At 35.3% G+C, this 21575-nt stretch overlaps 11 protein-coding genes across 11 annotated transcripts; 6 read left to right on the forward strand and 5 right to left on the reverse strand.

Annotated features, from left to right (window-relative positions):
* Nucleotides 1-45: 45 nt before the first annotated feature.
* On the reverse strand, nt 46-1269 carry FDP41_002805 (uncharacterized protein; the record flags this gene model as incomplete). The annotated part of the gene is made up of 1 exon (XM_044706040.1): nt 46-1269. One exon carries the CDS (start codon nt 1267-1269, stop codon nt 46-48), a length of 1224 nt encoding a protein of 407 aa, XP_044563003.1.
* A 238-nt stretch (nt 1270-1507) lies between these two features.
* Nucleotides 1508-5674, forward strand: FDP41_002806 (uncharacterized protein; the record flags this gene model as incomplete). The annotated part of the gene is made up of 1 exon (XM_044706041.1): nt 1508-5674. One exon carries the CDS (start codon nt 1508-1510, stop codon nt 5672-5674), a length of 4167 nt encoding a protein of 1388 aa, XP_044563004.1.
* A 32-nt stretch (nt 5675-5706) lies between these two features.
* Nucleotides 5707-7023, reverse strand: FDP41_002807 (uncharacterized protein; the record flags this gene model as incomplete). The annotated part of the gene is made up of 1 exon (XM_044706042.1): nt 5707-7023. The coding sequence occupies one exon, from the start codon at nt 7021-7023 to the stop codon at nt 5707-5709; it is 1317 nt and encodes a 438-aa protein (XP_044563005.1).
* A 95-nt stretch (nt 7024-7118) lies between these two features.
* FDP41_002808 (uncharacterized protein) lies at nt 7119-8108 on the forward strand (the record flags this gene model as incomplete). The annotated part of the gene is made up of 1 exon (XM_044706043.1): nt 7119-8108. One exon carries the CDS (start codon nt 7119-7121, stop codon nt 8106-8108), a length of 990 nt encoding a protein of 329 aa, XP_044563006.1.
* Nucleotides 8109-8291: 183 nt separating this feature from the next.
* Nucleotides 8292-9536, reverse strand: FDP41_002809 (uncharacterized protein; the record flags this gene model as incomplete). Its single annotated transcript, XM_044706044.1, has 1 exon — nt 8292-9536. The coding sequence occupies one exon, from the start codon at nt 9534-9536 to the stop codon at nt 8292-8294; it is 1245 nt and encodes a 414-aa protein (XP_044563007.1).
* A 1212-nt stretch (nt 9537-10748) lies between these two features.
* FDP41_002810 (uncharacterized protein) lies at nt 10749-13439 on the forward strand (the record flags this gene model as incomplete). The annotated part of the gene is made up of 1 exon (XM_044706046.1): nt 10749-13439. The coding sequence occupies one exon, from the start codon at nt 10749-10751 to the stop codon at nt 13437-13439; it is 2691 nt and encodes an 896-aa protein (XP_044563008.1).
* Nucleotides 13440-13621: 182 nt separating this feature from the next.
* FDP41_002811 (uncharacterized protein) lies at nt 13622-15115 on the reverse strand (the record flags this gene model as incomplete). The annotated part of the gene is made up of 1 exon (XM_044706047.1): nt 13622-15115. One exon carries the CDS (start codon nt 15113-15115, stop codon nt 13622-13624), a length of 1494 nt encoding a protein of 497 aa, XP_044563009.1.
* A 202-nt stretch (nt 15116-15317) lies between these two features.
* Nucleotides 15318-16220, forward strand: FDP41_002812 (uncharacterized protein; the record flags this gene model as incomplete). Its single annotated transcript, XM_044706048.1, has 1 exon — nt 15318-16220. The coding sequence occupies one exon, from the start codon at nt 15318-15320 to the stop codon at nt 16218-16220; it is 903 nt and encodes a 300-aa protein (XP_044563010.1).
* Nucleotides 16221-16443: 223 nt separating this feature from the next.
* FDP41_002813 (uncharacterized protein) lies at nt 16444-18720 on the forward strand (the record flags this gene model as incomplete). The annotated part of the gene is made up of 1 exon (XM_044706049.1): nt 16444-18720. One exon carries the CDS (start codon nt 16444-16446, stop codon nt 18718-18720), a length of 2277 nt encoding a protein of 758 aa, XP_044563011.1.
* A 335-nt stretch (nt 18721-19055) lies between these two features.
* Nucleotides 19056-19606, forward strand: FDP41_002814 (uncharacterized protein; the record flags this gene model as incomplete). Its single annotated transcript, XM_044706050.1, has 2 exons — nt 19056-19396; nt 19444-19606. 2 exons carry the CDS (start codon nt 19056-19058, stop codon nt 19604-19606), a joined length of 504 nt encoding a protein of 167 aa, XP_044563012.1.
* Nucleotides 19607-19773: 167 nt separating this feature from the next.
* FDP41_002815 (uncharacterized protein) lies at nt 19774-21429 on the reverse strand (the record flags this gene model as incomplete). Its single annotated transcript, XM_044706051.1, has 1 exon — nt 19774-21429. The coding sequence occupies one exon, from the start codon at nt 21427-21429 to the stop codon at nt 19774-19776; it is 1656 nt and encodes a 551-aa protein (XP_044563013.1).
* Nucleotides 21430-21575: the final 146 nt, after the last annotated feature.

A 21575-nucleotide genomic window follows, 5' to 3' on the forward strand; every position in this document is an offset into this window, starting at 1 on the left:
CTCATTGTCCATTATTGGGTGTGAGTGCTCTTTTGAATACACTTTCTATCTCAAAGTACTAAACATGGAGAAGTGAATGGTATTCGTTTGATCCAACATGCTAGAAGCAACAGCACCACCATTCAAAGGATCATTATAAGAAATTACAGAGGAGGAGGATGATTCACTTCCTCTCATCACATATGGGTTCATTCTCATCGTTGTTGTGTTGGTTGTTGTGGCATTCGAATCATGATGTAAAGTAGGAGTAATAGTAGTAGTAGTAGTAGTAGTAATAGCAACATTTCCAACAACACTTCCACTACTTGCATGCTCAATGGGTCCATAGACTTTCACTTGTCTTACATGAGTATCTCGACCATTTTGATGATTTTGTGAAATGACGATTTGCAACATGTTGCATCGAATGGTGCCATGTGGTAACGAAGAAGTAGTAGTGGTGGTGGTGGTGTTGATGGAGGTGGTTTGATTGTTATCCTTTTCATCATCACTCATGTTAATACAAATATATCCAACTGGTTCTTCTAATTCCACTGTTTTGACATGTGTCAAATCATGAAAACTAGTTCCACATCGAATACTAATCGTTTGAGGTGTATAAGATTCATCTTTCTTATAATCTAAATAGATCAATACATCTTGAACACTTAATACTTTGTGAAATTGAATATTAATATAATGTGGTTGAGGTCCATCCGATTGCCAAAATGTTTCACAATTATCATCTCTTAATTGTTCCACACCATTTCCTTGTTTGGCAGTTGATACACTCCAAACAGCATATTTTCCAATTTCAATCATGGATGAATATTTTGATAAAAGTGTGAATTGTTGTTGTTCATTCATTGAAGAAGAACTGATGGATGGAAAGGAATGATTTCGAGCAAAATCGGAAAAGGAAATTCGATTGGGATTTGTCATGGCAGTCGTGGTGGTTGGATGAACCTCCTCCTCCTCCTCTTCATGATGATGAGTATGATCCTGTTGTGGTTGTTGTGTATTATTAGTAGTGGTCATAGTGGTGGTGGTCATTGTGCCAACAACAGCTTGACTCCGAACGTTTGAACTTGTTCCATCTCCACCTCTTCCACCTCCTCCTCCTCCTCCTTCTAATAACAAGGGTGGAGAGAGTCCATGAGGATTCAATGATGATGATGATGTAAATAAATCATGTGGTAGATTCCATGAGTGATGAGAGCCTATATCATCACTCGTGGTGGTTGGAAATGAGAAATATAAGGAGGATGACAACTGAGAGAGTCGAAACATTTTTTTAAAATATGAAAGGAAAATAAAAATTTTCAAAATTTGAATGGTCAGAGATGGTGATTTTCTCTGATCGAATACTCATAACATCGAAATCGAGGAGGACAATGATATGCTTCTATTAAGTGAAAGAAGAAGTTATTAGATTCAATTGAAATGTTCAATGGTTCACTTGGTTTCTCCTTGACACCTCACGAACGTTCGAGTATTCTCAAGAACAACCACAATTGCTCGAAAAAAAATGAGTGTTCGACTCAAGAAGAAGAATAAATCTCTTCCACAACAGCAACTACAACAGCAACAGCAGGAATGCTACTCACATCACTCCGAGTCTCAGGAGGCTTCTTCCATCATGATGAATACCACCACTCTGACCAACACCACCAACACCACCAACACAGAAACCACTCCTTCAAATCATCCTAATGATCGATTATTACCAACCACTGCTGCAACAAGTTCTAAATTCTTTCCGAAATCTCTTGTACCAAAAAAACTATTGGCGTCGACAAGACTCAGAGTGGATGATCACCCTCATACTCCTCATCATCATACTCATCCAACAACAAACATCATTCATCCTCCTCCTTCTTATAGTACCAATCATCATCATGATGAATCATCCACCACTTGCATTTCTTCTGATTCATCTTCATACTCGATGAAGAATCACAACAACAACCATTCATCGAGTGGTGGTAATGGTGGTGGTAATGGTGGTGGTAATGGTGGTGGTAATGGTGGTAGTTTATTGAAACGAAAGAATTCTACAGCAATCAATTCAACAACAACAACAACCCTTCCTATCAACAATCGAATATTCATGAATCCTGATAAAAAGTCAAAAACCAACAAAAGAATCATTGATCCATTTGATTCTTCTTCTTCTGATGAAGAGCATGTTAGTGAAGATGATTCTTTTGAAGATTTTAAGAATTCCTCAAAGAATTCCTCACAAGTGTCAATGATTTATTCTTGTCATGTATGTAAGAGAGATATTACATGTTTGAGTAAGAATGATCGAGTGAAACATATCAAATTATGTTGTAAAGTGTATCAAGTTGGAAATGATCAAATGAAACTCTACATTTCACAATTAAGAGAATTACAAAAACAAGAAGAACATGTTGCAAAACAGAAGAATTCCAAAAAAAGAAAACGAAAAACATCCAAAACAATGAGAGAAGGACGTTCGAATGCAATCACAAGTGTTGGTTCTTCCTCGTCTTCTGAAATCAATTCTTCTCACCATCACCACCACCACCATCAGATGGATCATTTGACCAATTTCAGCAACAATAACAACAACACCATCATCACCACCACTAATGGTACAAATTTCAACATGTCTACAATGAGTCATTCTGTTGAAGAATGGTTAAAAACCATTCATATGGATCAATATCTTTTGAATTTTACTAAAAATGGTTATGATACCATAGATATTCTATGTACCAGTAATATCAATGAAAATGATCTCATTCATCCATTAACCATTACCTTACATGGACATCGAAAGAAAATACTCTCTGAATTATCAAAATTAAAACAACTCTATGAATTAGATAAGAAAAGACAAGAATGTGAAAAGAGAAGAAATGATTTAATTGAACGAAGAAGAAGAATGAAAGATGGAATCAGTGGTGGTCAGAGTGGTCAGACTAAAGGTGATTCTACTATTCCTACAACCACCACCACCACCACCACTAATGGTACTACTACTACTACTTCTCGTATACGAGGTGCCACAACACCATGGCCACAACAACAACAAGTCACAACAAATCAAAATATGACCACAACTGGAAAGAGAATTGCAACCTATTCCATGGCCACAACAACACCTCCAGAGAATCGAAAATCCATCACTGATATTGCCAATGCATTGAGAAGTGAATTACAACTATTAACCACCAGTATTTGTAGTACTAGTAGTAACAGCAACAACATTTCAGCAAACATGACTAGGAGTAGTAGTTGTAACAATATCCTTCAAGATGATAAAAGAGAAGAAAAGAGCAGCAACAGTGCTTGTACTACTCCTCCATCATCATCCTCACTGCATGGACATGAAACCAAGTCGTTGAAGTTGACTACAATTAGTGGTGTTGGTAACAAGAAGGAATCTCTATCAATAGTAAGTCTACTATCACCACCACCAACAGCACCACCAATAGCACCACAATTACAGAGCTCATCATCCTTATGGTCCATGGCACATCAACCTCTCACACAGCAAGTATCCATCAGTGGTGGTGATATTGGTGGTGGTGGTGATATTGGTGGTGGTGGTGATAGTAGTAGTGATAGTAGTAATGAATCAAGTCGTGATGAACAGGAAGTAATGGTACTGTCTTCTGGGAGTACCAACAACAACAACAACAACACCAACACCACTCAATCAACCACCACTAGGAATAGGTCGTCAACACGAGTTGTATCAATATCACCTCCACCCCTATCATCACCAAGATCACCACCAAAGGATCCTTTAAAAGATCATGACGATTGTTCAAGCACTTCTATTGCATCCTCACCAAGATCACCACCACCACAAACACCTTTTACAACAAGTAGTAGTAGTAGTACTCTCACTCCTCCTCCATCATCATCATCCTCACAACTGTTGCATACTCAACCCATCATCCATGATGACTTGTGTGAAGTTCATGAAGAAGTAGAACCATTGTCGTTGATCAACACCATCGTCACCTCATCATCACCTCTATTGACCACTACCACTCCTACTACCACCACTCCTACTACTTCCTCATCATCACCTCAACACAGTGTTGTCACTCAACCACTTCTCTCATCACTTCAGAAGAGTAGTTCATCATCAGAACAAGTTGTAGTTGGTGAACCTTCACTCAATCCACCACCACCAAGATCACCTCCACCCATATCACCACCAAGATCACATGTTGAGTATACTCAACATTTTACTCCTCAAGAATTAGTGAATCAATTTAAAGAGACTGTCATTCAATTATATTCTGAATTGAAAGAAAAAATTTTAAAGAGTATTCATTCATCTCATCACAACAATGAATACTTTCATTTAGAACCATTAGAGACATTATTTCTCAAAGATTCAAATACTACTACTACTACTACTACTACAAATACTACAAATGTATCACTGAATGAGGAAAACAAGATGTATCAGTGCCATCAATACCACCACCACCATAAGCAGCATTCACCTCTCTCACTTGTGAATCGTTTCATAAGGATGATTGATCATGTTGATTCAGTTGAATCATCTAACAACAACAACAACAACAACAACATTCATGATGGTACCATTGATCTCACTTTGAATAACATGATGGATGAATGTAACCATGAAACCAATTCAATTCAATTCAATTCATCATTTGGAAAAGACAATTTAACACTCGTGTCACCACAACCATTGGAAGAATATACAACTACTACTTGTAACACTACTAATACCAATACAACACCAACAACAAGTACTGCAACTACTTCCACAAATACTACTACCACAAATACTACTACCACAAATACTACTACCACAAATACTACTACTATTAAAAGAGAGGTAATCATCTTGGAAGATGATAATTCTCATTCCACTACAACAACTACTGCTATTTCTGGTATTGATGCTACGAATAATAGTAGTAGCAATACCACGACTAGTACTACGACTCCTCCTTTTACAACTTCTCCAATTCATGTTTCACATCAGAATTCATCTCCATTCTTAATAGAGATGACAAGGAATCCACTCACAACTCTCAATACTCAACCACCAACCAGCACTTGTGGTTTATGGTCTCAAGAACATCTCCAAGATGATGATGTACATGACCAATTATTTCACCACAACACTCGTCGACGACGACAACACTTGGATTCAGAAGAACTATCCAGTCTCGAAGATGATGATGATCATGCACTCTCGAGACGTCCAAACATGATCATGATGGATTCTGATGATGAAATCTTCAACCGAGTCATCTGGTCTCAAGAACATCTCCAAACATCATCAACAATAGTACCACCACAAATACACACCTTACAAGAATTGAATGAAAAATCGAACCGAGAATTGAAGTTTGCTTGTGATTTTTATGGAATCAAGAGTGGTTCAAGAAAATTCATGATCCAACATCTCTCTCAAGTCTTAATAGGTATCATGGAGAATACAAAGGATCGAGTGTATGATGTGAATCATTTTATCAGTAGTAGTAGTAGTAGTAGTAGTCGTAGCAATACCACAACTAGTACTACTATTACTAACACTCCTATCAGTACTACCAATATCAATAATACCAATGTCAGTACTACTACTACTACTACTAACACTCCTACTTTTGGTACCACTAATAATAGTAGTACTACTCCTTTTTCACCAGTGTTGGATGAAAAAGTGTGACTCTAATTGTCTGAACATGATGATGGTCTTTCTTACACATGTTTTTCAGAATTTTCCATTAATTCACAATCAGAGTCAGAAGAATCATGTACCATTAATGGTACTTGATCAGCAATGGTTGTTGTTGTTGTTGTTAACAATTGGTTATTCATTAATGATGGTTGAGTATTTGTTCTACTACTAGTCCTACTATTATTATTACAATGATGTTGATGCTGATGAATAGGATGACTTGTCAAGTGGTGAGTCACCATAATATCCATGTCATCATCATCCGTCAGATCATCTTCATGGACAATTGTTGTTTGGAGAGAAATATTCTCTCCACTATTCTTACTCAAATCAATGAAATGAGCATTTTGATTCAACATTTCTTGTCTTCTCTTTCTTTGATTTCTGATCAATGTCAAAATTCTTAATACTTGAGTAAGAAATCGAAAGGTAATTAAAATACTATCAATGAGTTCTTCAATTCTTTCTTCCACTCGATTCGTTGTGACTAGATACAAGATAAATCCAATCACACAAAAGATACTAACAATCAAATCAAACCAATTAATAAAATCATCAAACAAATACGACATGATATTTCCATGATGAAAGATAAAGATTCGTACGAGAATTTCAACAATTAAAATCACTGTAATCATTCCCTCCAAAAATAAAAATATTCGATTCGAAGCGAGTGTTTCTTCTGTTTCGGATTTGAGATGAGGCTTTCCTCCTGACCAGATGGACCAAATGAGTAGAATTAGACAGAGAGAAATCATGGAAATGTAATACATCCAATAAAGATAGGAATTATTGAGAAGAAAGGTTTTGAAATGATCAAAGAGTATTTCTAATTTAGAGGATTCAATCATGAGGGTGGAATGAGAGTGATTACTACCACCCATACTACCACCCATACTACCACTACCACCCATACTACCACTACCACCCATACTACCAATACCACCACTTCCAATCGTACTAATAGTGTTGTTGTTGTTGTTGGTGTTGTTCTTATTCACTACAAATGAACCACCACCCACAATGATGGATGGGTTTTGAGCATGTAAAAGGCTTGTTGTATCACTTGGATGGGTTTTCATTTCTTCCGAGTCATTGTCATCGTCATTGGAAGAATGGTCGTGATGATGACTATTCGGAGGATGACCTTCATGACTCAAAGCAAGCTTGTTTAGAGATCCAATTGGTGTTAAAGTGTCAGCATGACTAGGTGGAAGTGACGTGGTGGTGGTACTAGTTGTTGTTAGGGTTGTTGTAAGGTTGTGTTTTGGTAGATTAGATTCTTGTGAAGAAGGAGAGGAAGGAGAACATTGGTGACGATTCGTCGTGTCGAGCATTTTTCTGAGAGTGTTGATGATTCTTGCAATTAATTGGACGTTTCAACAATTTCGTTAATAAAAAATCATCATCACCTTTCTATTGTCTTTCCAAAATGCTCTCGAACAACAACAACACCACCACCACCACCACCACGAATACGAATTTTACTACTACTAATCCTAATACAAACATGATCTACAGCAGTAGTGTGGGTAGCAATACGAGCAGTAGTGCCTTGAGTACAGGAGGAACAAGTGTCAGCAGTGCTGTGAGTAGTAGTGCTGCTGTTGCTGCTCTGGTTGCTACCTCACCACCATCCTCATCATCACTGCTCCTCAACTCCACCATCAACTCCAACAATACTAATAATAACCATACCACGATCACCACTACTACTTATACCACCAATACTATTACCAACAACAACAACACGAATAACATGTCGTCTATGAATAATACTTCCACATCGGGTGGTGTGAATGCCGCCATCAATAACATCATCAAGACCTCCCAACAATCCACACCAAGAAATAAATTATTATCATTCAATCATTCAACAAGTGGTGGTGGTGGTGGTCAGAGTGGTAGTGGTATTGATATTGGTAATAATAATAATACAGTTGTCCTACCCTCCACAACAATTCCCACTCTCACTCCTCACTCACAATCTCAACAACCACATGTAGTTCAACAACAACAACCATCTTCTGATTTTGATATCATTGGATTCTCAGAAGAAGAATTAAAATCCATTGATCAATCCTTTTCAATTGGTGCAATGAATGCATTCGGAATGAAACAAACAGAATCTGATATTTTAAATCAAATTGATCAAATCAGTTTGTTACAAGTGAGATCATTTCTAGGATCAATGGAAATTGAATTGAAACATCCAAATATATTTTGTAATTACATGAGTAGTAATAGTAGTGGTGTTAATAGTAGTGGTAGTAGTAGTAGTAGTAGTACTGGTGGTCAGAGTAATCATCAGAATTCAATGAATTTTGAATCTTTTCAATCTGTGTCACAGGCATTTCAAGAAAAAGAAAAATCAATTTCAAATTTAGTGAAAGATTTAAAAATTATTACCAAATCCATGTAAGTATATTTTGAGATTGAGTACTTGATTTACTATGGAACATTAAATTATTATTATTTAAATTATTATTATTTAAATTATTATTATTTAAAATATTATTATTTAAATTATTATTATTTAAAATATTATTATTATTAATATGACTATTCCTTTATTTAAACTAACAAAAAATATACAGAGATGACATTAATCAGAAAATTCATCAGAATCATCATTAAAATTATTTTCTGAATACATGACATCGACGAGATACAATCCATGTGCTGGTGCCATATATTTGGTAGATTCCACTCTTTGTCTTGATTTTAAATATTCTTGAATGCATTCTGGTGGTAATTCATTTCTTCCAATTTTTACTAGAACTTGTATCATGAATCTAATTTGATGTTTTAGAAATGATTTGGATTTGATGAATATTCTATATTCCATAGATGTGTGATGAGAATGGCAAGTAGGAGATGAAGTGGTGGTGGTATTCATGTTGGGGACTACAACACCACCATTCATAGTAATACTACTACTACTATTGGGAATGAATAGATTGAAACATTCTTGAATATACATTTCTTGGATGGTCTTGATGGGTGATATTTTCTTTTTAGAATTTTTAAATGAAAATGTGCATGATGAAAAACAAGTAAAATCATGAGTTCCAATGAAATATTGACATGCTTGTTTCATTGCATGAATATTTAATTTCTCTGAAATGCACCAAATTTTATGAGATTCTAATGGGAATAGATTATCATCACTATTGCTACTACTTCTCATACTACTACTACTACTACTCTTGCTATAGTTATTCATATTACTAATTGTTTTAGGTTGTTGTGAATCAATGATTCGATACATGTAAATTCTCTGTAAAACATTCTTTTTCGAGTGATACGACGTGTGAACTGGTTCAACATCAAGAATTCGAATCATTTCATCTCTCAAATAATAATTCAATAAATGTTTCATTTTCATCATGTCGGAAAAGAGAGAATTTGGTGTTGAAGAAAACAAACATTGAATACTTCCATCATCATGATTGCATGTGAATGGTGGTGACAATGATATAGACGATTCTTCCGATAATTGTTGTTGTGGAGAGGAGGAAAAGACAACATTTGAAGATGGAACTCTGGGGACAACATTGTTTCTTCTTCTTTCCAAATTCACACACAAATCGATATGACCTGTGTTTCTAATGGCATGGACACCCTTATCTGTACGCGAAGAGGGAATCAATGATTTCTTTAAATATTGAAAAGATGATGAAATGGAATCATGATTTGAATTCGGAAATTGCAATTGATGGAAAGCAAATTCTAGTTTTTCTTGAATTGTATTTTGAGTGTTTGTTTGTTTTTGAAATCCATTGTAATTGGTGCCATCGTATTGAACTGAAAATTTGAATCTTTGAAAAATGGGTGGATGCTGGTTCATGACAATTTTTTGTTTTTTGAAATCCTTATATTCATCACGAAAATCTTCATGAAGATTTGGGTTATCTAAATTTTCACAAAACTCAATTATGACCACAACCAAGGCTGTTTTGGTTAAAATATCGATGGTAAACTTTTATTAAGACAATATATACATTCACTACTTTCTTCTAAACCCTCTATATGATCCAAATTCTGAACTGAGAGAAGGCAGCAACTAACCACATAATATATATAATAACAAATTATTGTTGAATCACATAACATGACACAATAATTGAATATTATCATTAACAACATTCACTATATTCATTTGAATCAATCTACAGAGTGCAGACATTGAAGAGTTGGAAAACCATTGAATTAAAACCAGTAAGAAAGCTGGACTATAAGTATACAAAATATCACATACCATCTGAGAGGAGAGCATTATCACATCTACTTTATGTTATTCTTTTATTATTTTGGAAAGAGATAATAAATGTTCATTATCAATTTGTTAATACTATTATCTATATCCTGAATAACCAATATTTAAATATCCAAATTCAATATATTATATTTAAATATGACAATATCGTTTCAATTATAAATTATTTGTCATCATCATAAACTTATCATTTTGTTGTTTGCTCAATCCTGTTCTTAGATTATTAAACCAGTAATATAATTAGTAATATTATTACACAATAATAATTGTTGAATACAATAAAACATTGTATTTTATTTCGAAAGGAAATTTATTATATTACGTTAGTATTTGAATATTATAATACGTGGAAGAACATTATCTAGTGATATTTCTTCTTTGCGATATGGATCAGTTGTTATTTAATAATAATAATTACTTTTGGTGTTTTGACCGAGGTTTATTTGTTGTTTCTCTACTATGGAAACGATGGATATTATAACATATTGTGAAGGATGTACAATACACTTCCTCGTTGACTGGCTAGTTGACATTATTTCAAAGGAGAAGCTCATAAGATTATGATTAGGTGGAGTGCGATGTAATGCAATGATGACAGCAATTATCGAATTTATATTTTAAAACATTTCGTCACTGAACATTTTTAGCGTCGTTCCTTTAAAAGATTGTTAATTGCTCGGTTTCTCCTCATGTTCAACCCAGTTTGTGATTGATCAATACCAGATCTTAATTTTAAAGGAATTTAACCAAAAAATTCTTCCACATCAATATATACCTGCTGCAATGAACAACAATCATCAACACCAAAGGATGAATGAACATGTTCATCATCATCATTACCCTTCACACCACAGTGGTCCTATCTTTCATCACACAACAAGTACACTCACTCTTCACTCACAACCAACCTCAGTAGAGACAAGTGCAGACACACCCACCAACATTGATCAAAACAAGAATAATGCATCAACAACAACTCCAACAATATCTAAACAAGAAGCAGTGTGCTCTTCTTCTTCGCCAATACCAACCGCTACTGCTGCTGCTTCAATACCTACTACTCAAGTTCCTGCTGTAACAGTGACAACCCAAATGAGCCAAAACAACATGCAAGTCAGTCCTCAATGCTCTACCTCTTCCACCCACCCATTCTCATCTCTAACACCACAATCACTTGATTATAAATTTTCTCAACTCGATGACTACATTCAATATGCTCAAGTCACACATTTACCTTATTTGTATAATCAATTAATCAATGCCACCCTCAAATCTAAGAAATATTCAAGTAAAGGAAATGTAACAAGTGTCAAAGATCACACAACATCATCATCGTTGAATCCATCCCAAGAAGAATTGTTGATCATGACATTACAGAAAAGTGGTTTGGGTGGATTAGGTAGTAGTAGTGACATTTCCACCTCTTCTACCACCACCACCACCACCACCTCACATCCATTTCATCCTATGGACATCTCTCATCATCATCCGAATCATGGAAATAACAACAACATTCAACAACAACAACAACACTCTTCACATCATCATTCTCATCATCATTCACATCATCATTCTCATCATCACTCCCATCATCATCATCACTCCTCCTCTCTACTCTCTCCCTTCTCCTATCGATATCAATTAATCACACATCTCATTCATAAGGAATATACACTCTATGTCAAATATCTTCAAAGTATATACTTGTCATGTAGGGATATCAAACAGTGTATTGCATTTCGTAAACTCTTATTCATGTATTTAAAGATATTTCAAACTATTCATGAGAATTGTATTATCAAGAAAACATCAAGAGATATTTGTAAGAATTTGATGAATGTGCATGATCATCATCGTCATCACAAACAACAAGTTGGGTTGAATCCTCAATCACAAGAAGTATCACAAGAAGAACCACTTGCCCAACTCTCTTGTCTTCAACATGTACATCATGTGATTCATCTTCTCCTTGAATCAAGTTCAGAATTTCAAAGAGAAAGTACTCACATTCTCAATGCAATCATTCAATTCTTAAATTATCAATTATTAAGGAGAGAGGAGGAAAATCATTTAAAAACTCATCACAAGTATCATTATTATTTTGTAGATCGATATACACATTATTTACATGATATTAGAAGTATCATTCTTAGAGATTCATTGTTAAAGACAATTCATGAAGAATTATCTTTCTATATTTGTAAGGATAGGGATCGAATACAACAATTATTATTGACATTGGGTAGAGAGGAGGATCAGAGAGCAAAAGGTGGTACTGCTGGTGGTGTTCATCCAAGTACTAGTAGTCAATTTGACAATACTGATTTTCTATTCAGTGTGATTGACATGTTGCAAGTATTCAAATTATACATTAACAAACCTCACTTGTTGAATCTCAGTATGGAAGTGACTAATTTAGAAATTGTGTTGGAAATTTACGGTAAACTATTATTGGAATGCAATACCCTATCTCAATTGAATGAAAGTGAAAAACTACTCCACCAACTTGGTGATTGTTTGATGAATATCACCAATCCAATGACCTTTGTTCCTCATTATCATCCTCATACGACGAGTAGTACTAGTAGAACGATGATGAATCAAAGAGGAGATAGTCTGTTCTCTCCATCCATCATTCCTTCCACTACACTGACAGTGACCACAATGACTATGAGCAATAACAAGAACATCCATAACACCACCCATAACACCACAACCAACATTCCATCATCACCAACTCTTCTAACCATGAGTATGACTCACTCTCCTCATTCCTCTTCCTCCTCTTCTAAGAAATTATCCTTCTTTAAAAAACCAATCTCAATCATCAAATCAAAAACCTCTCCTCAAACAGGAATTGTGAATCATCCAAACAACACTCGTGGTGGTGGTCAGACTGGTGGTGGTATGGAAGCTCATCACTTGACCAGAATCATCTCAGAAGAGATCACACCAAATAGCACTAGTACTAATATTGTTGTTGGTAATCGTGATGATGGTCATGATGATTCACAACAAGAGTCATTGCCAGCAGTAGTGCCACCTGCAATCACTACTCGTATGGATTGTAACAATAACAACAACAACCATCACTTGAATTCAATCATTCCTTCAACAACACCAACAACACCAACAACACCAATATCATCACCAACAACACCACCACCACTTGAGACTCCTCCTCCAGTCGTGTTGTCAACATTCATTTCGTTTCCATCAACACCTCAATTTCACCTTCCAAAGAAAAATCGATTGACACGAAGAATTCTCAATACAGCAAGAAAATTACCAAGAATGATTCAAAGAATGGTAAAAAGTCCACGTTTGAATACAACTACGACTGAGGCAATGAATCCAGTCATTCATGTTGGAGTCATGCCCAATCGGTCCCATCATGATGATCAGCATGCTATGACCAAAGAAGAATTAATCATCGATTCACATCATGCTGTTGTCAACAACACGACTCAATAACCACATGCACCTTAATGTCATCAGCTGTAATCATGGTGGTACAAGTAGTAAATATAATATATATAATAATATATGTAACACAACACACATGCATTGCAGTCAATTCTTCTTCTCGAATTCTCTTGTTCTGAAATCGTTCACCTCAAATGCACACTCACACTCATACAGGCAGGATGGGTTTCTCAAAGATGATCAAAGAATAAATGCAACAATTGAATCTCATCTCGTGTTAGATCTGAATGATAAATATCGATCAATAATACAACTCGAATAGAATCTAGAGATGGTGTAGTAGTAGTAGTAGTATGGTTATTAGTAGTAGTATGAGTTGTATGAGTTGTATGGTTATTAGTAGTAGTAGTAGTAGTATGGTTGGTATGGTTAGTAGTAGTCGTCGTCGTAGGGGTTTCAGTCGGACTAGTATGGATTGGAGATGATGCAGTAACTTTGTGATGAATTGTTTCTGTCTGCAAACTCTTTGCATCTTGGGATGATGATGTTGGTGATGATGATTCATACTTCACTTCATGTACAAAACTATCATCTAATATCATGGTTTGACCTTCTTTGTATTGTCTTTCAATATTTTTAACTTTCATGGTAACTCTTGTTTGATTTGGAACAATTAATGGTAATTGAATTCTCAATTTGATATTACTCACACCACAATGTGGTAATATATGAGTACCTTCATGAATAATACTAAAATAAACATATCCAATATTCAATCGACAAATTCTACCCTCTTCAAATCCTAATATGGAATCTAACAAGTTAAATGTTTTTGGAAATTTAACAATAGATTCAACATCTAATTTTCCTTGATTCACCAGATAAATAGCATTCCATTGTCCATCAACACTACTTTGAATTCTATCCATAATAATATTATCATTGAAATGGTGAGTATAAACTTGAATAAATTCATTTCTAATCATTTCAAAATTGGATTCCAAATCCAATGAGATATTTCTAAAAATGGAATAATTGTACGTCTCTAAGGATGTATGATTCATGGTATGATCATCATGTTCATCTTGATGAATAAAATCATAAATGTAATGTGGATCATAATAAGGCTCATCACTTCCAATTTGAGGATAAACAAATAAATTTGGATATCTCAAGGGTTGATGTAAACGATTTCCTTTGATTAGAAATTGATAGAGGCAATAAATCAGTCGGAGTGGAGCATATTCGATTAAATAATCCTCTAATTGATGAATGAGAGAAGGAGTGTCACGTTGATGTGTTGTGTGAGTTGTAGTGGTAGTAGTAGTGGTAGTAGTAGCAGTGGTTTCAGTGATGGTATTATTGTCGGTCGCACCATTTAAAGTATTCAATGAAACATCATTCATCAATAATAATCGATTTGAGAGTTCAAAAGATATCTCCTTCTCATCATCATCATTCTCTCTCATGATTGCTTTCATCATTTCTAAAAGTACTTGTTCATTGAATTCATAAATGGAAATAAGTTCTTGAATCATGATGCGTTTGGTGTGATTCAAGACCTGAATACTCGATGGAGTAAATGATTTGGTGTTTAATGATGATGATGGTAATGATGATGATGATTGGTTATTGGGAGGGAGTGCTGTCTCCTCTTCGGAAGGAGCTGTAGGAGAGGTGGTGTTGGAGAATTCTTGAGTGACTAGTCCTTTGTGGTTGATCATTTTTTTGATGAAACAAATGTTCCTCTGTAGTTCAGTAATTGCTGAACAATCAAAGAAGAAAACAAATTGAAGTGATAACAAATCTGGAACCAAATTGCTGATGGCAAGAACACATGATACAAATATTCTTTGGGTTTTATAAACACGAATAACAGCCTATACCCATCAACTGTCACTTTTTGATCAAACACTGAAACAAAAAATGTCTTCAAACAACAACAACAACTCTACTTCTTCTTCCAATATTAAAAAAAGACTTACAGAATATATTGATAAACATTTTGATACCAATTATGTTCGGGATTGGTCCTCTTCTCATGTCATTGCATGGATGAAATTGATCGGTCTCGATGCCTTTTCAAAACAATTTTCAAAAATTAAAAACTTGAATGGAGAATACATTTATAAACATATATTACAATCTGAAGAATATACATTGGCTCAAAACTTTCCATTCATAACAAAATTTGGATGTCTACGAAAATTATATTTACAATCTCTGAAATTACGAAAAAATTTATATCATTTAGATCCTGACATGGTCTTGATGGAAGTGAGTAGAAATCCTTCATTAATTGGAAAGACATCACAAACCACTCAAGAGGGTCAACATTCTCTAAATGGTAATAGTGGTGGAATTGGTGGAAGTCTCTTCACAAGTGTGAGCCGATCCTTCAATGATGATGATGATGACATTCTCAACAGTATTGCCACAAGTAGTAGTGTGAGTTCAAGCACAGCATCTTTTGTGAATGGTGTTTCCAATAGCATGGGTCAAAATGCATCTTTTATAGAATATCGTTTACTTCCAAGTATGGAAATAGCCAATTATTTGAAAAGAAAAAAGATTTTAACCTCTAAGGAACACTTGTCAATCATTACTACACATTGTATTGATGGTGAAGTATTTTTAAGTATGACTACTACCAGTGATTGGATGTCACTATTCATTTATCATTATTCAAATCAATATGTTGGAGGAAATTTAAATGAAAATGAACTTTCCAAAGTGTATGATCAGACCTTTCATCGACATCCAAGTATGCCAAATATGGAACAGGTGAATGCATTGAAGAATATTGTAGTGGTACATGCTTGTAAATAATATTGTTGTTGTATTTGTGTGATACATAACAGTACTGTTATGTTTCTATGTAGAGTTATTGTAACATGATTCCCCTTGTATGAATAAATGTTGAAAGGCTTTTGGGAAGACACTTTTTTTGAACCAACCTCTGGATGATGCTCGGGGGCTCACAACAGCGTGTCTTTTGAAACAATTTCACTTTACCGCCAAGCCACCGTTAAATTTGAAAAAAATTAAAAAAATGTCCAAAAACAGTCCACGTGCCTCCAGTTCACACAACAAGGTTGAAAGTGATCAGGACGACCATGAAATATCATCACCTCGTTCTCCAATCACTCCACTCTCTAATCGTCATCATTCTTATGACTCGAATCCTTCTCATCCTAACATATCCTCCGAATCGGAATCTCCTTCTTTGACTCCGACCTCTTTTCGAAAATATGAATCCTCTCCATTCAGTAAAGCTCATGCAAGTAGTAGTGGTGCATTGGATGAGAATAAACCATCAAAAACTCCACCATCCCTCTTGAAAACCACAACACCTCCACACTCGACCACCACCACCACCACCACCACCACCACCACCACTCCAGTTGGTTCTACTCTCAGTGGTGGTGGTAGTATCGGTACTCCTCTTTACCAACCACAACAACAACAACAACAACAACCACTGTTATCCTCTTCCAATGCTGCTCATCGTACGATGGGTTTTGTTTCTCCTACTGAATCTGTCTATGCAGATCGATTAAGATATTTACAACCACAAGGTGGTGGTGGTTTCATTGTAACAACAACAACACCATCATTAACAACAACATCACACATGATTCATAATGCATCACCTCCTTTTCGAAGAAGAGAACGTATTTTCAAAGATGAAATTCATAGTCATATTAGTTTTCCAACTTCTATTTGTAAACAAGTGATTGATACTGAATCTTTTCAAAGATTACGTGATTTGAAACAATTAGGAAGTTGTTATTATGTATTTCCAGGTGCATCTCATAATCGATTTGAACATTGTCTTGGTGTTGGACATTTATCAAAGAAATGGATTGATAAATTATTATTTATGAATCACAATAACACGAATTACCAGAATGATTATTATTGGGGAGTGAGTCGTGTGGGTAGTGGTGGTCAGAGTGGTGGTAGTGATGACAAACTCACCTTTAGAGATATTTACATTTTACAAGTGGCTGCATTGTGTCATGATTTAGGACATGGACCATTCAGTCATGTCTTTGATAATGAATTTATTCCAAGAGTGAAGAAATCCATGTTCAACAATTGTTCGAATGAGTCATCACCACAGTCACTATGGACACATGAAATGGGATCAAAAACCATGTTTCAATACATGTTAGAAGAGAATACCAATGATGAAAAGAATTATGGAGATGTATATGTGAATGCAGTGTTGGGATTGGAGAAGACCATTCTCGATGATAACAGTGAATTCATTGGAGTTCCAAGTTCCTCACATGAAAAAAGAAAGGTACCTTCATCCTCCTCCCTTTCTTCACAACTACCCTTCATGTCATGGGATGACTCGTATCTACAACATCAATCTCATGAATGCACATTTATTGATTTTGGTAAAGAAGAACGTGACATGGTCTTTAATATGATTGATGGTCATATTTCCAAATCTGAATTCTCACAAAATAGACAATATCTCTATCAAATTGTTGCCAATAAGAAGAATTCTGTTGATGTTGACAAATTTGATTATCTTGCCAGAGATTGTCAAAATTTAGGATTAATTTCTTCCTATGATTCATCAAGATTGATGGAATTTAGTAGAATTATTCATGGAAATATTTGTTTTTCAAGCAAGGAAGTTTATAATTTATATGAAATGTTTCACACTCGTTACAATTTACACAAACAAGTGTATACACATCGAGTGGGTAAATCTGTGGAATATATGATTACAGATGCATTGGTTGAGGCTGATCCCTATCTTCATATTTCAGATATGATTACTCGTCCTGAACAATATGTTCATTTATCGGATAGTATCTTGTACAAGATTGAAACAAGTTCGGATCCTGAATTAGCCAAATCGAGACAAATTCTAAAAAGGTTAAAACGTCGTGATTTGTACAAATTTGTAGATGAAGTATTACTACCTTTGGAAAGATTTGAAGAAATCAAAAAGGATATTTGTGAAGAAGAGATTGCATCTTGTGCACCCAATATTGCAGGTTATGGACGTGAAGAAACTAGTCTCCATCCTTCTGATATCATTATTCATAACATGTCTATTAATTATTCAATGAAAGATAAGAATCCAGTGGATCAATGTCTCTTTTACAAGTCAAGTTATGCGAATGAGGATGAACCATTCCATATTGCAAAGGAACAAGTGAGTTATTTAATTCCATCTCAATTTATGGAAAGATATGTGAGATTGTTTGTGAGAGATGCCAACAAGTTGGATATTGCCTATGCTGCATTCCAAAATTGGATTCAGAAAAAGAAGTTGAAAAAGTATTCACAACACACCTTATAAAGAAATAATTTTTTTGATCATGGAAGTTTTCATGCATGACCACATGTTGAATTGTACAATCATGCTTGAATTAGGACCTATATATTGGATTAAGCTAGCTTATAATCAATTTATAATACACAAATCAACAGCAACATCATTGACAAGGTTGTTGTTGCATCCAAGCAGATGTATCCACAGTTACAGTACATACTTTTGGAATTCTTTCAAAGAATGATGAGGTAGGTGGTCGGTTCGTGAAATTCCGACACACACACAAGAGAGGATGATGAATTAAAATATGAAGGGAAAAGAAAAAAGTGATATCACTTTTGAAAGCGATGCATCAAAAAAAAATGTCTCTTCAACACACAGAGCAACCCACTACTGCAATGCCATCCTCCAACCCAAATGCACCACACCACAATGTACTCACCATAGGCACTTACATTCTCTTAAATTCTTTAATTTGGGGTGTCACGAATCCATTATTAAAATATTATGGAAGTAAATCTTTGACAAATAGAGAGGATGATGATGACAACAAGACAATTCGGAACACATCATCACATAACAACAATATTTTAAATCAATTAATTTCATTATTCGGAAATTGGAAATTTGTCATGGTTCAAATGATCAATTGGTGTGGATCTCTATTCTTTTTAATGTTATTAGGATATACAAATTTAACAACGTATGTTTCATGAACAAGTGAAGAAATATATAAATTTGGAAATATAGTGCTGTGATTTGTGTCAATTCTCTCACTTGTGTCATTACTGAGCTCACTGATATTTATTTGTTAGGACATGAAAGAAAGCATAAAATGCAAGTATACACTGGAATTGGTTTAATATTACTTGGAATTCTCATTTGTAATCCTGTACAACAAGAGAATTCATGAATGAGTTGTGTTAAAATGAGGGGTTTTCTTACTATACAATATAAATGTACAATCATGTATTCCTACTACTACTACTATACTATATAAAAAATATATTCCATCTTGATTCCATATCTTCAAAATATACAATCATAATGTATATTCCATGTCTTGTTAAAATTTGTCATTCATTGAAATCGTTTCACACTTCCATCCAAATTTCGAATGGGGTAATACTGAACGGTATCTGTAAGAGATTCTCTCATGTATCTTTGAAATGCAGAACCATTTGGTAGAACGATTTGGTTTGATTGTATTGTAGGAGTTGATGATGATAAGGACAATTGAGAAATACCAATCAATGAAGATGGTTGAGGAATAGATTGAGGAGGAATAGATTGAGGAGGAGTGGTGGTGGTGGTGGTGGTGGTGGTGATGGAAGGATGTATTTGGCAAGTCTTATTGATCTGACAGGGAGTGTTGTTGTGGTTGTTGTGGTTGTTGTTGGAATGAATGAATGGTTGTTGTTGTGGTGGATTTGCCATCATGCTCTTGTTGGTGGTAGGAGTGGTAGTGGAATGCATTGAGGTATTCATTAGGATTCGATTCATCAAAAAAGAATGATCATTCAATGGTGATGATGATGACAATGATGATGAACATGGCATCATTGACATACATTGTTTCCATCCAATACAAGTCAATTCATCCATGGATTCGATATGAAATTCATACACACTCTCTTCGAATAGAAATTGATCACCTGCTCGATAGGGTTCACCATTATTGAATGAAAGACTGTTTTGTTCATGATCCAAAATGGATGATTTACACAACTCTTGGGTGTTGTTGTTGGAAAGAGATGTCATCCCAATGTTGTTGTTGTTACGACGAGTAGTCGTTGTAATTGTAGTTGCAATACTACTACTCGTTGAAGAGGCAACAGCAACATCAGTGAGAGGAGTCAAACTCGTTGCACCCTCCTTTGTTGTTGTTGAATTCATCGAAAGGTTGTTCATTGGTGAATTCGTTGTAATAGTCGTCGTCGTCGTCGTCGTCGTTGTCACGTTTGTTGTTGATGATGTCGCAGGTGGATTCCTTGAAGGAATATGAGCAAGTCCTCCTCCTTCTCCTTCACCAGTAGTGGTTGTAGTAGTATCATTAGCAGATATAGAGGGTGTTGGAGTTGACAAGGAATGTAATCCAACAAGTGAGGAGGAAGTGGTTGGAGTGGAGGTGGTGTGACCAGATGAAAGAGTCATCCTTGGTGATGATGTTTTCTGTTGCCTTAAAGGATCATTCGTAGGGTTGTTGTTGTTGTTCTTGTTCTTGGACAAGTGTTGATCATTAATGTTGTGAATGGAAGCGTTGGAAGTAGTAGGTGGTGTGGAGGGAGAAGTGTTGTTGTTGTTGTTGTGAATGTTATTAGTATTATTATTACGAGTAATATTATTGGTGGTAGTTTGGGTGGTGGTGATTTTACTGCTGCTGTTGCGTGCTGTAGCACCATTATGATTGCTACTACTACTACTACTACTACTACTACCACCCATAATGTGTCTGCTCATCGAACCACCATGTTTTTGTGATAATTGATTCAGCAAAACATGATACAATTGAGAATGCGGAAGAGAAGTATTCCCCATCCACTCATTCAGAAGAAGAGAAGAAGTATTTGCATATTGTGAAATGTTATTGTTGTTGTTGTTGTTGTTGTTGTTTGAATGGTCAACAGCCATGATTGTTGTTGCGGTTGTTGTTGAGACTGGTTCGGAGAGAGTTGGAGGAGATGAGTTCTTCTTCTTCTTCTTCGGATTTGGAATCGGATTCGGTGTCGCATTCATTTTGTTTGTGTTCATACTTTGTGCTGCTGCTGCTGCTGTATATCATCACGAAGGATCAACGTTTCCATTGTGGAACATGTTAATTTGGCAGTGTTGATTCGCATCATCATCTTGATGATCAACACTGGATTGAACCTCACTGGATT

Source organism: Naegleria fowleri (assembly GCF_008403515.1).
Source record: "Naegleria fowleri strain ATCC 30894 chromosome Unknown tig30, whole genome shotgun sequence".
In the NCBI taxonomy this organism is placed as follows: Eukaryota; Heterolobosea; class Eutetramitea; order Acrasida; family Naegleriidae; genus Naegleria; species Naegleria fowleri.